At 48.9% G+C, this 17,462-nt stretch overlaps 1 protein-coding gene and 1 long non-coding RNA gene across 4 annotated transcripts; one reads left to right on the top strand and one right to left on the bottom strand.

The window, feature by feature from the left end:
• Positions 1–205: 205 nt before the first annotated feature.
• LOC309852566 lies at positions 206–3,516 on the bottom strand. Its single transcript, XR_014305243.1, has 3 exons — positions 3,356–3,516; positions 1,478–1,664; positions 206–852 (listed from the first exon to the last, which is right to left on the bottom strand). It is a non-coding gene; the product is annotated as an uncharacterized lncRNA (long non-coding RNA).
• Positions 2,901–16,842, top strand: LOC309852543 (cytochrome P450 2B11). 3 transcript variants are annotated; one of them, XM_082709359.1, is made up of 9 exons: positions 2,901–3,291; positions 6,842–7,004; positions 7,151–7,300; positions 8,479–8,639; positions 10,734–10,910; positions 11,411–11,552; positions 12,516–12,703; positions 13,081–13,222; positions 15,997–16,842. In XM_082709359.1, the coding sequence occupies exons 1-9, from the start codon at positions 3,031–3,033 to the stop codon at positions 16,185–16,187; spliced, it is 1,575 nt and encodes a 524-aa protein (XP_082565485.1). In that variant the 5' UTR covers positions 2,901–3,030; the 3' UTR covers positions 16,188–16,842. The 3 variants fall into 3 exon arrangements, with proteins under 3 accessions (XP_082565485.1, XP_082565486.1, XP_082565484.1); XM_082709358.1 differs by lacking the exon at positions 2,901–3,291 and adding an exon at positions 4,839–5,046; XM_082709360.1 differs by lacking the exons at positions 12,516–12,703; positions 13,081–13,222 and having other exon boundaries at positions 3,064–3,291.
• Positions 16,843–17,462: the final 620 nt, after the last annotated feature.

Here is a 17,462-nt window from a genome sequence, read left to right as displayed (position 1 = left end):
AGATGGGCAGGGGCCCCGGTTTCTTGTCTTTGTCATAACACCCATCCTAACAGGTGTGAGGTGATAATGTCATTGTGGTTTTGACTGGCATTTCCCTGATGGTGAATGATGAGTGATGATGACTAGGGAGCTCATGTACTTGTCCTCTGTGTAACTGGCTAAGGGATGATGTCATGGGCCTACTCCCCATATGACCCGGTCCTTATTTTTTTTTTTTTTAAAGATTTTATTTTTATTTATTTATTTGTCAGAGAGAGAGGTAGAGCGAGCGTGAGCAGAAGCAGATAGAGTGGCAGGCAGAGTCAGAGGGAGAAGCAGGCTCCCTGCAGAGCAAGGAGCTCGATGTGGGACTGGATCCCAGGACGCTGGGATCATGACCTGAGTTGAAGGCAGCTGCTTAACCAACTGAGCCACCCAGGCGTCCAGACCCGGTCCTTATTTTAATCCCATCTCCAAAATGCCTTCTACCATTCAGGTAGCATTCACAGGTTAGGGGGATTAGGACAAGGACATATTTGGGAGGCCACTATTCAGCTAACCCCAAACTTCAAAATAATGATACAGAGTAGAAAGAAGACAGGCAAAAAAAAAAAAAAAAATAGTGCATACCCCATGACTTCACATAAAATTGAGGAAGTGCAAGCTAATCTCTAGTGACAACAAACCAGTGGTTGCCAGGGGAAGGGATTAAAAATGGGAAGGGAGGCGTTACAAAAGATCGTGAGAAAACTTTCAGGTGATTGTTACGTTCATCATCTCGTTTGTGATGATGGTTTCACAGGTGCGCCATGTTTCAAGACCAAATTGTACTTTACATGTAGCTTACTGGATGTCAATTATACCTGGGGAAAACTATTAAAAATGAAAAAAAAGTAAGCATACTTTCACATATGAAAACCAGCTCTTTTCACCTACCCAGGTCTGCTTGCATCCCCCACAGACCCTCTCCTAGTGTCTTTGCATCTCTGCCTCTCTCCCGCTCTTCTGCTCTCTCGCTGTCTCTTTTGTCCCCTCCCTTTCTCTGCCTCTAACCCCATGTTATCGTCCTCCTCTATTTCTTGGTTTCTCCCTGTCTTGCCTCTGCCTCTTGGCATACCTTCTTCTCATTATAAGTCTTTGTAATCTGATGTATACTTTCCATTTATGGACGTCTTTGTTGAGACTCTGACTTCTCTTTGGAAATACTTGATCTGCGTTTAGATTTCATGAGATTTGTAACTGAAAAAGTGGATTCACGTACCCAAGTTGTTCCAAATTACTTAGAAGTTCTCCAAGAACTGAACTACCAGTTTCTACTTAAAATTATTTTTCACATTTTCTCCTGGGCATATTTTGAGTGCTTTATAGTTGCCTATGGCAAGTGGGTACCATACTGAGCAATGCAGCTCCAACCTGCTGTGTGACTTTGGGTAACACTCTAAACCTCTCTGTGCCTTGCTCTCTCCATCTATAAAGTAAGGATGACAGCCGTACTTACCTCAAAGGGTGAGGAGTGAGTGAGTTACTCGGTGTAAAGCACTTCATGGGTCCCTGTCTGTATTCTCTGGAGCTGGAATGAGGCCCAGGCTCAGGACGAGGCCACAGGGTACAGCAGGAGGCAGGACTTGGGTCAGGAAAGTCCATGGTGGCACCTCTCCCAGGTAAGAAAAGTTCAGGTTCCACCCCTGAATTCAAGATTTCAGGACTATCAGTCCTTTTCTCCTAGGTCAGAGGGGTATGAGTCAACTGCTAGGGTCAGGGTCCTGGGTCCTGCAAAGGGTTTACCCAACATCGCAAGACAGTTGCTGCCTCATCTCCCCCCATTCCCTTTTGAAGATTTACTCATTTATTTTAGGTTGAGAGAGAGCACATGCACAGTGGGGAGGGGCAGAGGGAAAGAAAAATCTCATGCAGATCCCCTGCTTAGCACAGCACTATCTCAGATCCTGAGATTATGACCCGAGGTGAAATCAAGAGTCAGACGCTTAACCGACTGAGCCACCCAGGTGTCCCCCCGGCCCCATTTCCTCTTGAAAAAGAGAGACAGAGACAAGTGGAAAGCCAGGCCTAGGACACAACCAGTGGATGTGGTTACGTTCATTCACACACTGAGCAAATACGGGACCAAGCCTGCCAGACATCCAAAATGATGATGGAGACTGACAGGAGCTCAGGGAACGTCAACCAAAATGGACCAGTCTCTGTGCTCCTGGAGCTCAGGGTCTAAAGGTAGAAACAGAGACACCAAGACAGAGAGAGAGAGAGAGAGAGCAAGAGAGAGACAGTCACAAAGAGAGGGTCAGAGAAACATCCTGCCATGTGAAGGCAGAGCCGGGGTTCCAAAGAGAAGAGCCTGGCTCTGCTCAGAGCCATTAGAGAGCCGGTGGATGGCAGGGGACTCTGAACCTTGCACCTGCAGGGCCTCAGTCTCTGTCTCTCTGTACCTCTGAGTCTCCCCAGTTCTGTGCCCCCCCATCCTGTTGCCCCATTGCTCCCATCTGTGACAGTCACCGAGGGAAGGTGAAGGATGGAGGGTGGCAGGTGAACTCGGAACCCTGGAAGGCCCCCAGAGACAGGGACGGGGGGGACGCACAAACACGTGGGTACACACGGACTCACACACAGGGACACACACTGCCATCACCACCCAAAGGTAAACACACACTCACGTATGAAGCCACATAAATACACATAAGCCCACTCACACACAGAGATATGACCACGACCCCAGGCAGATTCATACATGGAAACACATCAGCACGTTCCCGTCAATGCAAACAGTGCTTCACATACAAAATTACACATGCCCACAGGTGCAAGGAGGCATGGGGGAGTGATGCTGGCGCATGCACACAGGGGGACAGGGCACGCCCACCGTGCCTGTGAGACAAATACAACATGCCGGCCACACACACACTCTTGAGAACTTTGGAATCGCAACCACATCATCTCCGCAGACCCATGGGGTTGCCCAAGCAGGAAATATGGGTCTGTTAGTACCGCTCTTTCTTTCAAGTTCTTGGCCGTGATGAGAGGAGAGGCGGGGAGGGGATGAAGTTACATAACGTGGTGGGGAGGCAGGCTCGAGATAAAAGGCTGCGCTCTGGGCGGCAGTCGGGAGGAAGGCAGCTGGACCCAGTCATGGAGCTCAGCGTCCTTCTCCTCCTTGCTCTCCTCACTGGACTCTTGGTTCTGCTGACCAGTGGCCACCCGAAGGCCTATGGCCGCCTCCCACCGGGTCCCCGTCCTCTGCCCTTCTTGGGGAATGTTCTTCAGATGGACAGGAATGGCTTACTCAAATCCTTCCTCAGGGTGAGATGGAGATTGGATGGGGTCCAAGGGCCGGTTCCTGTCTCTGTGCTGGGGGATCACTCACCTGAAGGCATGAAGGCATCCTTTCAGGTTTGGGGGTGGAGGGAGGAAGGGGCATGGGGGTGCAGCATGCTGGACGGTGGTCAGAGAGTCGGACGTCCCTGCTCAGTTGAAGTGTGTGGGTACGGCCCCTGGAGCGGGCAAGGGGGTTTGAAGCAGTGTCTGGGTGCGAGCCATGGTGTAGAATTTCATGCTTCTGCCACCCCTCGGTGGAGTCTCTGGGTGCCTGCCAGGCCCTGGAAGAGAGAAGGGGGTGGTGTCACCCATCAAATAGATATCTCCTCTGCCAACAGAAGAGGTCAAAGTCTGGTCCAGGTTGGGGTCGGTGTCTGGAGGAGGAGGGGCAAAGAGTCCAGGAGGTCAGGCATGGAGTGCAGCAATAATGACCTTGAATGAGCCGTAATAGCTAATGTGGGAGTATTTACCAGGGTCTGGATCACTGCTTTCCAGGCATGGTTTCTAGTCTGATAATCCATTCATTTATTAATAATGTTGTTCACACCCACGAACCCACTTCCCAACAGAGGAACTGAATGACCAACAGTAACTTCCAGCTGTGGAAATCCACAGTGTCTTTTCAGTGTTCTGAACCCCCTGTGCTCCTCTGTCCGCTCCTCACACCATGGCGACCACACTCCTGAATCTTGGCCTGCCATCCCTTTGCTTTTACTAAAGAGGATTTTCCCACCTTTACATATTATGTAGTTCTCACTGTTTTCTACATAGTATGTAGTTTCATTGCATCACAAGGGCACGGTGCTTTCCCGTAAACTCCCAGACTTGATGTCTCGCTTAGAATTGTGAGGCTAGAATTTATTGGCATTGCTGTGGGCTCTCCCATCCTCGAGGTATGGACTGTGAGGACACTTGTCTGCAGTCACACATCTGAGATGGCACAGAGGGAACACTGAGCTCTAGCATGGAATGCCTTCATCTCCAACGGCCTCTTGGGCTGAATGGCCAGCAATCTGGGGATGACAAAATCCTTTGACAATTTAGTTAAGCTCTAGGCTCTATCTCCTTCAAAAGTTCACAAATATTTTTGCATATGATTTTCAGTGTTCTGAACCCCCTACAGTTCTTCCATGGTCCTCCCTTCTTGTATCATATTTGGAGGTAGGAAGGGAGAGAACGGGCTAGTGGGGAGTCATGATGGTACAGCTTGCCAAGGGTGGCCCGGCTCCCAGATCGTTCTGGAGTCAGACAGAGGTGGATTTTGTGTTCTAGATTCACCTATGACTCATTGGGTCTCAGTTCTTTCCTCTGAAAGTGAGATGGTGATAAGAGCGTGTGTTTCATAACATTGTTGAGAACTGGGTGGCTGGGAATATTCTAGGCATTGATGATGTGACTTTGGACAGGGCATACGAGACCAACAAATAAGGAGGTGTGAGGTAGACAAGCTATGAGTAAAAGAAAGTGGGGTGCTATTTTAGAGAGCGATGGAGCTACTTTCGATTGAACAGTGAAGTAGAGGCTCAGTCCGTCTCGTTTTGTGAGCAGGGACCCTGAAAGATGCAGGAGGAAGGCACCAGCGAGAGGCAGGAGCAAGCCCAGCCTGTCTGCAGGACCACATGGAGACTGGATCTGAGAGGATCCGGGGAGGACAAGCGGAGGGGTCCTGGGGCCATGGTGGAGAATTCAGATCTTAGTCTCAGCACAGTGGGAACTCTGGAGGATTTGGAGCAGTTAGGGGTATTAACTAATTTACATTTTCATGGGATTATTCTGGCTTCAGGGTAGGGTGGGGTGGGTGGTGATCCGGATTGTAGCAAAATGGGAATGAGAATAGGGATACTGGTAAGGAGGCTTTGCAGAGCAGTGTGAGAGATTTTGCAGTAAACTTACTCTTTTTGTGATTTCTTTTTTTTTTTTAATTAATTTATTTATTTATCAGAGAGAGAGGGCGAGAGAGCAAGCACAGGCAGACAGAATGGCAGGCAGAGGCAGAAGCAGGCTCCCTGCCGAGCAAGGAGCCTGATGCGGGACTCGATCCCAGGATGCTGGGATCATGACCTGAGCCGAAGGCAGCTGCTTAACCAACTGAGTCACCCAGGCGTCCCTCTTTTTGTGATTTCTTAAAAGCTTTTATTTATTTGTTTGAGAGAGAGAGAGAGAGAGAGAGAGAGCTAACATGGCGAGGGGCAGAGGGAGAGGGAGAGAAAGAATCTTAAAAGGGAGCTGATTTGGGGCTCGATCTCACAATGATGTCATATCATGACCCGAGCTGAAATCAAGAGTGGGACCCTTAACTGACTGAGCCACCCAGGGCACCCCTAACCTGTTTTATGATTTTAAGTCAGCTTTTATTGAGGTTTAACTTCACCCCAAAAGGGCACAAACCCTGTACTCAGCTCAGTGCATTCTTTCAAAGGAACATACTCATATAATTGACGTACAGATAAGTAACAACACATTCTGTCCCCAGAAACCCACTTCCAGTCCCCTCCCAGTCACCACCCTCCCACTATCCTGACTTCATATAAACAGAATTATGACCAGGGTGCCTGGGTGGCTCAGTCTTTAGGGCGTTGGACTCTTGATTTTGGCTCAGGTCATGATCTCAAGGTTGTAAAATAGAGCCCTGGATTGGGTTCCCCACCGGGTGTGGAGTTTAATTAAGATTACATCTCTCCCTCTACACCCCCTTCCCCTCCTCCTCAACTCCACTCCCTCCTGCTTGCACCCTCAGGCTCTAACATAAATAAACAAACACATAAATAAATATATAAATAGAATTATGACCCATGGACACTTTCATGTCTTGTTGCTTTCACTTAACACTACCCTGTGACTTTCATTTATACTGCTGGCTGTAGAGCCCCTTCTTTTTAATTGCTACGTAGTATTCCACGGCACGACTGTATCACTACACACTTATCCTCTAGCTGAGTTGCTAAGCTTCCAAGAATGTTCCCGTTTGTATTTTGGCAAACACGTGAGCACATTTTTGTTGGGTGTGAGCCTGGGAGTGGAGCTGTTGAGTCACTGAGTAGATCCATGTTTGGTTTCAGTAAATATCACCTAGCAATTCGGCAGGCGGCTCACTGACTTTATGGCTCCTCAGATTTCATAATCATCCCAAAGCCATTGTTTTCCCTTCATGTCTACCCAGTGGGTGATTCCGGGTAGCTCTGCAGGGAAATCAAGTCAGGAGGCAGATAGCAGGTTGATGTCACCAGGTCACAAGAAGAATGACCCTTCGGTTTCAGTGCTGGGGAGATCTGGCTGGACTCAGAGGTGGGGGCAGGAGGAAAGGATATTTAACCACCTGCACTGCTTAGGGCGCTGATCAGGCAGAGCCTGGCTGGGTCATGGGTTAATCCTTTAGTTGGTGGGTTCTGGGAAGGGGAAAGGCAGCTTGGGGCAGAGGGTCTTGGGGGGCAGCAGGATCAATCAATACATATGTGTCTTTATGCTTTAGCAACTAGGAGGGCTGCATCGGGGCGAATGGACTAATAGTAACCCCGGGTGTGGATATGCTTCACAGCTCCGGGAGAAATACGGGGATGTCTTCACGGTGTACCTGGGGCCAAGGCCCGTGGTCATGCTGTGTGGGATAGAAGCCATACGAGAGGCCCTGGTGGACCAAGCTGAGGCCTTCTCCGGCCGGGGGAAAATTGCTATAGTTGAGCCCGTCTTCCAGGGCTACGGTAAGGGCTGTGAAGGTACCTGGAGGAGAAGGATGGAGAAGGGAATTGGGGAGGATGAATCCGGGAAGGGAGGATAAGGGGGTACAGAAGGACCCAGGGTCTCCTTCTAGTCTCCTCGGCAGCCCAGGCCTTCCTTACACCCCCAGGTGTGGTCTTTGCCAACGGGGAACGCTGGAAGGCCCTTCGCCGATTCTCTCTGGCCACTATGAGGGACTTCGGGATGGGGAAACGGAGTGTGGAGGAACGGATTCAGGAGGAGGCTCAGTGTCTGGTGGAGGAACTACGGAAAACGCAAGGTGAGTCCCGGGCAAGGCACAGTGCGCAGGGTATCCATGGGCAGAGAAACAGAGGTACAGCTAGAGAATGATCCTGAGAGATCACTGGACAGAGGGACACACAGGGACGAGTAGGAGAGGAACCCAGGGAGCCAGAAGAGATGCGGGGTGTATAGTGTCGAGAATAACTCAAAGGCATAAACTTAGATATTAGCATGCTATTTACTTGGATTCAGGGAAACCAACTCATGGATTAATTACATCTATCAAGGATGAAAATAGGACTAACCAAAAGAAGGCAAAGAGAGACAGGGGACATAAAGAGGACAGGGTCCCTCCACAAGAGATATTTTGAGACGTCAAAATAGAGGCTGGGAGGGAGAGGCAGAGACATAGGAAGCAATAGAGGAATAGGGACAGAGGACCAAGATGGGAAGAAACAGAGTGACTCAGACGGAGAGATAGGGAAGGAGAAAGAGGCAGAGATGGAGGGACCAAGATGGAGAGAGACTGGAAGAGCCTGGGAGAGGCAGAAAGAAACCAAGGCAGAGAAAATTAGACAGAAAGACAGGCTCAGGGAAGGATCTGCTGGGGACAAGAGGAGATGGACAGGTGAGATCTGCAGAGAGAGGCTGATGCCATGTCGCTCCTGGACACTCGGTCAGGGAGGCCAGGATATAGACAGACCTCAACTAGCAAATACAGAATAATTCCCCCGGGATACCCACCAGGAGCCCTGGAGGCAGAGAGAAGAGATGAAGGGGGAGTGGCAGACAAGAGATAGGGAGAGCAAAGCTTTCTAATCTGCCCCTGGGACTTAACGACCAGAGAGGGACTAACAGCAAGCAAGCCTCTGGAGCTGGGCTTCCCGGGTCTGAAACCCGACCCTAGGGAAGAGAAGCTGGGTTAACACTGATCAAGTCACACAATCTCTCTGTCCGTCTGTGAGATAGAAATAATAACAGAACAGTACTTTCCTCCCAGGGTTGTGGTGGGAATTTAATAAAATAATACATGATGTGCTTGGAATAGGGCCTGGCACATCCTCAGTGCTGGTGTATGTTAGCTGTTCTGTCCCCCTTTCTTTACCGTCACTGGGCAAGGGAGGGCAGACACGCAGAGATGGGGCAGTTGCCAAATGTTCCCAAGGCCTCTGTTTGAATCTGTGTCCCGTGATCCGTGCCTCCTCCTCCTCCTAGGAGCCCTGCAGGACCCCACCTTGTTCTTCCATTCCATGACTGCCAACATCATCTGTTCCATTGTCTTTGGAAAACGCTTTGGCTACAAAGACCCTGAATTCCTGCGGCTGCTGGACCTGTTCTACCAGTCCTTCTCGCTCATCAGCTCCTTCTCCAGCCAGGTCAGGGAGAGGGTGTGGGAGGGTGGGCATGAAGTGGGCATCCAGGGCAAGGGAAAGGGGCAATCTGCTTTGGGGGCCCAGCAATGCAGCTTCGAGATGGAAGAGGGGGCAGAGACAACCGGAAGGGACAGGGACACTGTGAGCTGGAGGGCGGGACGGGAGACGGGGACTGGAAAACTGAGTATGACGAAACAGGGGGACAGACTATGAGTCAGGCTGTCAGGCTCTCTCCTCTTTTGTCCCTGATTTTTCCAAACCTTCACCTCTGTCTTGGGCAAACTCCTTGCTTGAAGCAATTCAAAGGACACATGAAAATAAGGAACGATATTTGTTTGCCACTTCTCCTTCCTTTTTTTTTTTTTTTTTTAAATGTCTCCCGGATTATAAAGTAACATGCTCCGCTTTAATTTTTTTTAATTTTTAATTTTTTAAAAAAATATTTTATTCATTTATTTGACAGAGATCACAAGTAGGCAGAGAGAGAGAGGCAGGCAGAGAGAGAGAAGGGGAAACAGACTCCCCATCAAGCAGAGAGACCGACGTGGGGCTCCATTCCAGGACCCCAGGATCATGACCAGAGCTAAAGGCAGAGGCTTAACCCACTGAGCCACCCAGGGACCCCCATGCTCCACTTTTTTTTTTTTTAAGATTTTATTTATTTGACAGAGATCACAAGTAGGCAGAGAGTCAGGCAGAGAGAGAGAGGGGGAAGCAGATTCCCCGCTGAGCAGAGAGCCCAATGTGGGGCTCAATCCCAGGACCCTGGGATTATGACCTGAGCCACCCAGGTGCCCCCCCCATGCTCCACTTTTAAAACAAAATAGTATCGTTTCTCTTTCTCAACAAACCTGGAAATACCCCAGTTGTATATTAAGTTTAAAAAATCAAACTGAAAGCGTACTTGGGTGGCTCAGTTGGTAAAGTTTCCAACTCTTGATTTCGGCTCAGATCCCAATCTCAGGGTTGTGAGATGGAGCTCAGGCTTGGCTCAGAGCATGGAGCTTGTTTAAGATTCTCTTTCTCCTTCTTCTTCCGCCCCACCTCCACTTCTCTCTCCCTCTCTAAAAAAAAAAAAAAGAAAGAAAGAAAGAAAAAAAGAAAATTAAACCTCAGAGCACTCTGCCTGTTTATGGTTTTTAACAAGGAATATATGTTGGATATGTGTGTAGGACACAAACACACAAATTCGTGTGACTTTCCTACCAGAGAATCTGCTCCACAAATCTGGAATGGGGCCAGGGATGAGTATCTCCCCCCCCCCCCAGAAGCCCAGCAGGTGATTTCTCTTTTCTCCTCCCACAGAAAATCACAGAGAGAAAACTCTGGAAGGAGATTCACCAGCGTTACTGTTATCCCTAGAAAGAAGGATTAAGAATTTTACGTTGTACTCTCTCCTTTCACACATTCTTTGGCAACTATTTGCAACAAGTTAGGTGTTACATTAATCCTCAGATGATACTAGAAATATGTTTCAAAATAAATATCGTCCGTCCTAAGGAGTCAGTAGGCTCATCTTGCAGAAGCAACAGGTTTTCAACGTTGGGCACAGCAAGGGAGGTGAGGCAAGTGCACAGAGTCAGAGATGTCTGAGCTAAAGAGATCAGCTGGCTGAAGTAGACAAGACAGGTGCAGAGAGGGCACCTGGCTGGCTCAGTTGATCGGTAGAGGCTGGGACTTTTGATCTCAGGGTCGTGAGTTCAGAGACTCACGTTGGGTGAAGGGGTTACTTGAAAAAAAGAAAGAAAGAAAGAAGAAAGAAAGAAAGAAAGAAAGAAAGAAAGAAAGAAAGGGAAAAAGGTCAGGGTGATTAAAGACATAGTAAAGCGAGGCACAAAGGAGAGAGTCGGAGAGGTGAGGCAGGGACCTCATAAGATGTGAGGACGATGAGGAAGATGCAGAAGGAGAAAAATGGGAGACGGACAGATCAAAGGAAACCTAGAATCAGTGAGTGAGAGATGATGACAGAGGGCGACAGAGACACAGGGAGAGGAGATCCCCTCCTCCACCCCAGGTGTTAGGGCCCTGGAAAGCTCCCCTCCCTGGGACCCACAGCTCAGCTCCAGAACGAACTCACAGCCCCTTTCTCTCCCACAGGTGTTCGAGCTTTTCCACAACGTCTTGAAGTACTTTCCTGGTGCCCACAGGCAAGTCTACGACAACCTGCAGGAAATCAACGCCTTTATTGGCCGCGTCGTGGAGAAGCACCGTGAAACCCTGGACCCCAGCTCCCCCCAGGACTTCATCGATGCCTACCTGATCCGCATGGACAAAGTGGGGTTTGGGGGAGGGAAGTGGGAAGGGCCGGGAGGGAGGAAAAGATGGGGGGGTGAGGAGAAGGGAGAGGTGAGAGGAAGGGAATGGGGAAGAAGGAGGGAACAACACAGGGTATGGATGGAGATTGGGAAAAGGGAGGGGAGATGCAGGAGGGAAATGACAGGAAGAGGAAACAGGAGAAAGTCGGGAGCAGAGAGGGGGAGAGAAAGGGGAAAGGCAGGACGCCTGACCCAGGGACTGCAACAGATAACAAGACTTACAGAGGCCTGAAGTCTGGGAGCCAGGGGGAGACAAACACAGCAGAGAGTTGGGAAATGCACTGGAGCCGGGACAGAGCGCAGAGAGACGGGGGAGGGATTCCCGACTGGATGCACAGAGGGCACAGAAAAGTAAACTGGACCAGACGTGTGAGAGCCCCAGAAGCGGGGAGAAGGCGCCCCAGGGACAAGCGTGCAGCAAAGCCCCCCCTCTCCCCCTGTGCTTCCCCTTGGATTCAGGAGAAGGCTGACCCCAGCAGCGAGTTCCACCAGCAGAACCTCATCCTCACGACACTCTCCCTCTTCTTCGCGGGCACGGAGACCACCAGCACCACGCTCCGCTATGGATTCCTGCTCATGCTCAAATACCCCCACATCACAGGTGGGCGGGGCCGGACAGCCCGTGGAGGGCTTTTTTTTTTTTTTTTTTTTTTTTTTTTTTACCCCTTTTGGGGCCGCAGGAGTTGGGGCTGGAGTCCTTCCTGAATGAGGCAGGCTGTGTCCGGTGTTCCTTTCTTATACCAGGGGCACTGCCCGTATTGAATGAGCCCCTAACGAAGCCAGTCCTGTGAATGAACACAGGATGATGGAGGGTCAGCGTGTTCCCCCACTGTTTCCTCCCGTCGCTTAAAGGCAGACTCATCTCTCCGCCCCCCATCCATTCCTTTACTTACCTATTTCTTCGTTAATTAATTTATTTACTTACTCCTCTATAGATCTAGCCCGCCATCCATTTATGTGATTTACTGGTTAATCAGGTTTGTCTATGGGCCATTTATTAATCAACGATGAATGATTCATTAATTCACATATTGAGTGATAAACACATACATACACACATTCATTAATGTTCTTCCATTCATTGATCTTTCCACTCATAAGCTGATTGATTTCTGTATTCATTTATTTATACAGCTTTTCATGGGTTAGTCTGCTGATCTATTCCACTGTTTCATTCCTGAGGACCTAGCTCTGTGTGTCATCTCTAATACACACACAGTAATTATTAGCTCATTTTCAACTCCTTGTAGAGGGAGAATTTTGGCAGGCTTATAGTCTTGAGTTCTTAATCTGAAATTCTATGCAAAATTGTGGTGTGTGTATGTGTGTGTGTGTGTGTGTGTATCTGTGCCCCGTGGGGAGAATTCATAACATTCATTAGATTTCAAAAGGGGAGAATTCTTGCTTCCCCCTCCCCTTCTTCCCCAGGCTCCTTGCTCTGAGGGGTATCAATGACCTAACCATTTATTATGCCTTTTCTCTGGCTTGCTGGGCCATAGAAAGCAATGTGCCTGCTGGAAGGTCTTTTTAAAATGAGGTTCCCCGATCCCACTCATCTGTGCAGAGAGAATCCACAAGGAGATTGACCAGGTGATTGGCCCACACCGCCTTCCATCCCTTGATGACCGAGCCAAAATGCCATACACGGATGCCGTCATCCATGAGATTCAAAGATTCGGGGACCTCATCCCAATTGGCGTGCCCCATATGGTCACCAAAGACACTTGCTTCAGAGGGTACATCATTCCCAAGGTGAGGTCATCTCCGGTGTGACTCATCTCCGCCCTTGACCTGTTTTTGCTTTGGTTTGCTTTGGTTTTATCACTAGGACCCTCATTTTTATTTATTTTATTTTATTTTAAAGATTTTATTTATTTTTTTGACAGAGAGATACACAGCAAGAGAGGGAACACAGCAGAGGGAGTAGGAAAGGGAGAAGGGAGGCTTCCCACAGAGCAGGGAGCCCAATGTGGGGCTCAATCCCAGGACACTGGGTTCATGACCTGAGCCAAAGGCAGATGCTTAATGACTGAGCCACCCAGGGCCCCTTTTTATTTTATTTTATTTTTTTACTGGGTGCACTGAGGAAGGGAATGGCAGTATCTTTTGACCTTGTGACCCTCCCTCAGGGCACTGAAGTATTTCCCATCCTGCACTCTGCTCTCAATGATCCACGTTACTTTGAAAAACCGGATGTCTTCAACCCTGACCACTTTCTGGATGCCAAGGGGGTATTGAAGAAGAATGAAGCTTTTATCCCCTTCTCCATAGGTGAGCTGGACTTCCACTCCCTTTCCCAGACCCCAGAGTGCCACTCCCACCCTGAGACAATCAAGGGGAGATCTTTGCTTTCTGAGCATCAGTGTGTGTGTGTGTGTGTGTGTGTGTGTGTGTATGTATTTGTCAGTTGCTTTACCCACTTTAATCTGTTCCATCTTTACTGCAACCCTAGAGGGGACTTAAGAAGTAAGATCATATCCTAAAGGCACATCTTGGTGAGCTGGACCAGGGAAAATACTTTAACCTCTTTATACCTTGGTATGAAATATCTGTCGAGCACTGCTCTGAGCTTAGTGCTCGGCTGGGGGCTGAAAATAATGCGTGGGACAATTCACGTTCAGACAATTCACACAGTTCCTGCCCCGGGAAATTCACAGTCCAGCAGGGAAGATGGGCACTTATAATCTGGCCACAAAAATAGTCCCTAATGAAATGAGTTGGTGCTTGCAACGTGCTTAGGGCTGCTTGCCACAAAGCAAGCGGTCACAGAAGTGGTGATTATTATCAAGATGAATGGATGAATCGTGATTGTGGTAAGTGCTCTAAAAGGGCCTTTGGGAACACAAAATAGGAAGGACTGACTACTCTTGATGATACATTGGGGAAAACATCCCCTGAAGCCCTGGCCTCTATGCTAAGACGTCAAGGATGAATATCAGTTGGCCTCTAGAAAGAGTGATCCAGGCAGAGGCAACAGCAAGGTCAAAGCCTGCAGGTGGAAACATGATGGCATATTTGAGAAACTAGATGAACCCTGGGAGCTGGAATGTAGATTATAGATTATAGATTATAGATTATATAAGATTATAGAAGGGTAAAGAGCTCAGCTGGGGGGCCATGAAAGCTGGGGGTGTTTGGATTTATCCTGCTGGCGCTGGGGAACCAGAGAGGCTCTTGACATGCTCTGAATTGTCTCTGTCCACATTCTCCACCTTTTGGCCCCTTCTAGAGACAACCCCAATGCCCAGGGTCCTCATCCTTTGGGAGAAAGGAGGACCCTAGAGTCAAGACAGAGATGTAGAACAAGAAGGACAGAGACAGACAGACAAAGAAGGAGTAAGTGCGAAACAGAGAGAGGGACAAGGAGAGACAGAGGGAGACAGTAACAGGGGACGTAGGGACAGAAAGAGACAGAGCGAACATGAGACAATAGAGCGAGGAAGAGGAGAGAGAGAGACAGAAAAGGGGAGAGAGACAGTGTTTCAGATGGAATCAGATGCAAATGGACAGAGACAGGGAGTTTAAAATGGAAGAAAGTGGGCAAAAGAGGAAGGAGACAAGATACAAGCAGAGCAAGAGACTGAGGCAATTTTGCCATGGCGAAAAAGCATGCAAAGGTGTCCCAATAGACAGCCCTAGGGATGAAGAAGACAGGGTGGGAGTAGAGAGTAGAGCCAGGCTGTTCTGGAGAACTGGGTCAAAGAACCAGGTGTAGGAGAACTAGCCTTTAGCTCTGCCCTCGGTATTCCTAAGTTCGTATTTCCTAATTTCTAATGTGCAAAAAGATGTGGACATATTCCCCAGAAACCTCCATGCAGGCCCAATGCCAGGTGTAGGAAATGTCTGGAATGGCCTTTCCAAGGTGACCAGCTTGCAGATAAACAGGCCCTGACATGAAGGACGAGGCTTTCGGTGTCTCTACCTGAGGGCTCCACTCCATGTGTCCTCATTTCTCATCAAGCCCATGCTCTGTAACCTACTGGGGAGCTCTCCCGCCTCTGAGAGTCTGTTGGAAGCCATAGACACCCCTCTCACAAGCACCAGTCCCACTCACAGTTTTAGGTGCAGTTTGGTTTTTGCCCCAAACTCTTTTTTTTTTTTTTAAAGATTTTGTTTATTTATTTGACAGAGAGAGATCACAAGTAGGCAGAGAGGCAGGCAGAGAGAGAGAGGAGGAAGCAGGCTCCCCGCTGAGCAGAGAGTCCGATGCGGAACTCGATTCCAGGACCCTGAGATCATGACCTGAGCTGAAGGCAGCGGCTTAACCCACTGAGCCACCCAGGCGCCCGCCCCAAACTCTTGAAGCCGGTGGCTCTCAGACTGAGAAAAGATGACAACCCAGAGATAGGGAAACACACAGTACCAGATACACCCCCACCCCGCTCCCCAGCAGCCTCACATTCCCCACCACACTCACACTCCATGCCCCACACACCCAGAAGGAAACACAAAGCAAGAACCACCTATTGCATCCTTAGCAGAGGCCAAGTGTTAGTCTAGGAATTTCTACAAATATTCATTTCTTTAACCTCACAATAGCCCTATTTGATGGTTACTCTTCTCCCCATATTAGAAATGAAAGACGTGGGGCACCTTCCCCCTCTCTCTCTGCCTGCCTCTCTGCCTACTTGTGATCTCTCTCTGTCTATCAAATAAATAAATAAAAATCTTTAAAAAAAAAGAAATGAAAGACTTTAAAAATGTCAGAAATGTGCACATGCCTACATAGTGGAGGCAGACAGACAGACAGATACACATACACACACATCCAATCAGAAATGTGTCTTTATTCTCTGGGGGACTGCTAGACCCTCTAGAAATCTAAGAAAAGAACTCTCTCCTGGGGGAAAAAAATGTGCAAGGCCTATATGTTTGCACTTTCAGAGGGCCCGGGAACCCTCAGGAATTACACCCTGAATTGCAGGTTAAAGGCTAATCCCATACACATCTGTTGCAATGGCCATAGATGTCTGGGTTTGCCATGTAAGAGGGCAAGAAACATGCATTGGCTCTGTGCCCAAGCTGGTGATCTTGTGTGTCCACAGGGAAGCGCATCTGTCTTGGTGAAGGCGTTGCCCGCATGGAATTATTCCTCTTTTTCACCACCATTCTCCAGAACTTCTCCGTGGCCAGCCCTGTGGCCCCTGAAGACATCGACCTCACACCCCGGGAGATCGGTGTGGGCAAAGTGCCCCCTGTGTACCAGATCAGCTTTCTGTCTCGTGAAGGGTGCTGAGGGAGGGGGGCAGTCAAAGAATCCCAGGATCATGAAGTATCCCACCTCTGCAGAGAACAGCTCCTTGCCTCTCTCTGGGTCTTCCTGCCACGAAGAGACCCACAGCCAGCCAGCACCATCCCCTCCTTGGTGCCACCGTCCTGGGAAAGTCCTCTCTGCCACCTCATCTCAGCCCATCATTCTCCAGCTCTTGTAAAGACTCGTTGGAAGTGTTTTCTCTCCTTTGTTAACAGAGTTCTGGATGTACTGCGTATATAAAAGCTGGGGGCTAAGAGGGAAGACATGGCTCCCTTCTACCTCCCAAGCCACGGCTTCCTCCAGTGACTACTCCCTTCCTCAGAACTACCACCCGCTCCTAGCAACTGTTTGTGCTCCATGATCTGTGCGTACATGATCTCACTTGAATCTTCCTTCCAGTATTTCCATGGGGGTGGGTGTGATGATCGCGTCCATCTTACAGATGAGTAAACAAAGGCCAGGCACTAGCATCCATTGTCCCAGGTTGTATGGCTAGGAGTGGAAGAGCAAGATTCACACTCCATCTCCCTGGCTCTCAAACTCAAATTCTTCAGCCGGTCCTGCCCAACTAACCCCCAATATATTTTTAAATTATGGTGAAATTAACATAACATAAAATAAAGTGTTTTAAAGTGTATAATTTCGTGGCATTGAGTTCATTCCCAATGTGGTACAACCACCACCACTATCTAGTTCCAAACATTCTCAGCACCCAAGAACAAAACCCTGTACCCATTAGAAGTCACTCTCCATTCCCCCATCCCCTCAGCCCCCAGCAGTCACCAATCTGCTTTCAGTCTCTATGGCTTTGCCTGGTCTGTGTATTTCATATAAATGGAATCATACAATATGTGCTCTGTTGTGTCTGGCTTCTGTCACCCAGCATCATATTTTGGAAGTTCATCCACACTGTAGACCATTGCTGTCCTCGTTTCCAAAGACTCTCTCTACTGCTTCCTTTGGGGCAAGGGTCTCCTCGGCCCACAACTCCCTGGGCTGCATGGGAGCTATGCTGGGGCCTTGGATTCCCCGATAGCACCCTTCAATCCCCCTGACACTCAAATAAACATCCAAAGCCTAGTCAGACGGGGATCCATGCTATTCTATGTGAGACCCATCTAGGGATCTTTCTGGAAGGTGAGAACTTCCTCACTGCCAGGTCAGTTCCAAGAAGGCAAAATATTTGCTGAGGAATGAATGAATGAATGAATGGGTGAATCAGGCAACCCAAAGACACCCTCAACACGGAGCTAGACT

The sequence above is a fragment of the Mustela nivalis genome (assembly GCF_964662115.1).
Source record: "Mustela nivalis genome assembly, chromosome: 18".
NCBI lineage: Eukaryota > Metazoa > Chordata > Mammalia > Carnivora > Mustelidae > Mustela > Mustela nivalis.
Note: the sequence above shows the minus strand (reverse complement) of the source record. Positions and strands in the feature narration are given on the sequence as shown.

Bases quoted from the DNA above. Each gene is read 5' to 3' on its own strand.
- LOC309852543 (XM_082709359.1), top strand. From the start codon at position 3,031: ATGAAGTTACATAACGTGGTGGGGAGGCAGGCTCGAGATAAAAGGCTG. The intron at 7,301-8,478 runs GTGAGTCCCGGG...TCCTCCTCCTAG, and splicing joins GGAACTACGGAAAACGCAAG to GAGCCCTGCAGGACCCCACC. The intron at 11,553-12,515 runs GTGGGCGGGGCC...TCATCTGTGCAG, and splicing joins CAAATACCCCCACATCACAG to AGAGAATCCACAAGGAGATT.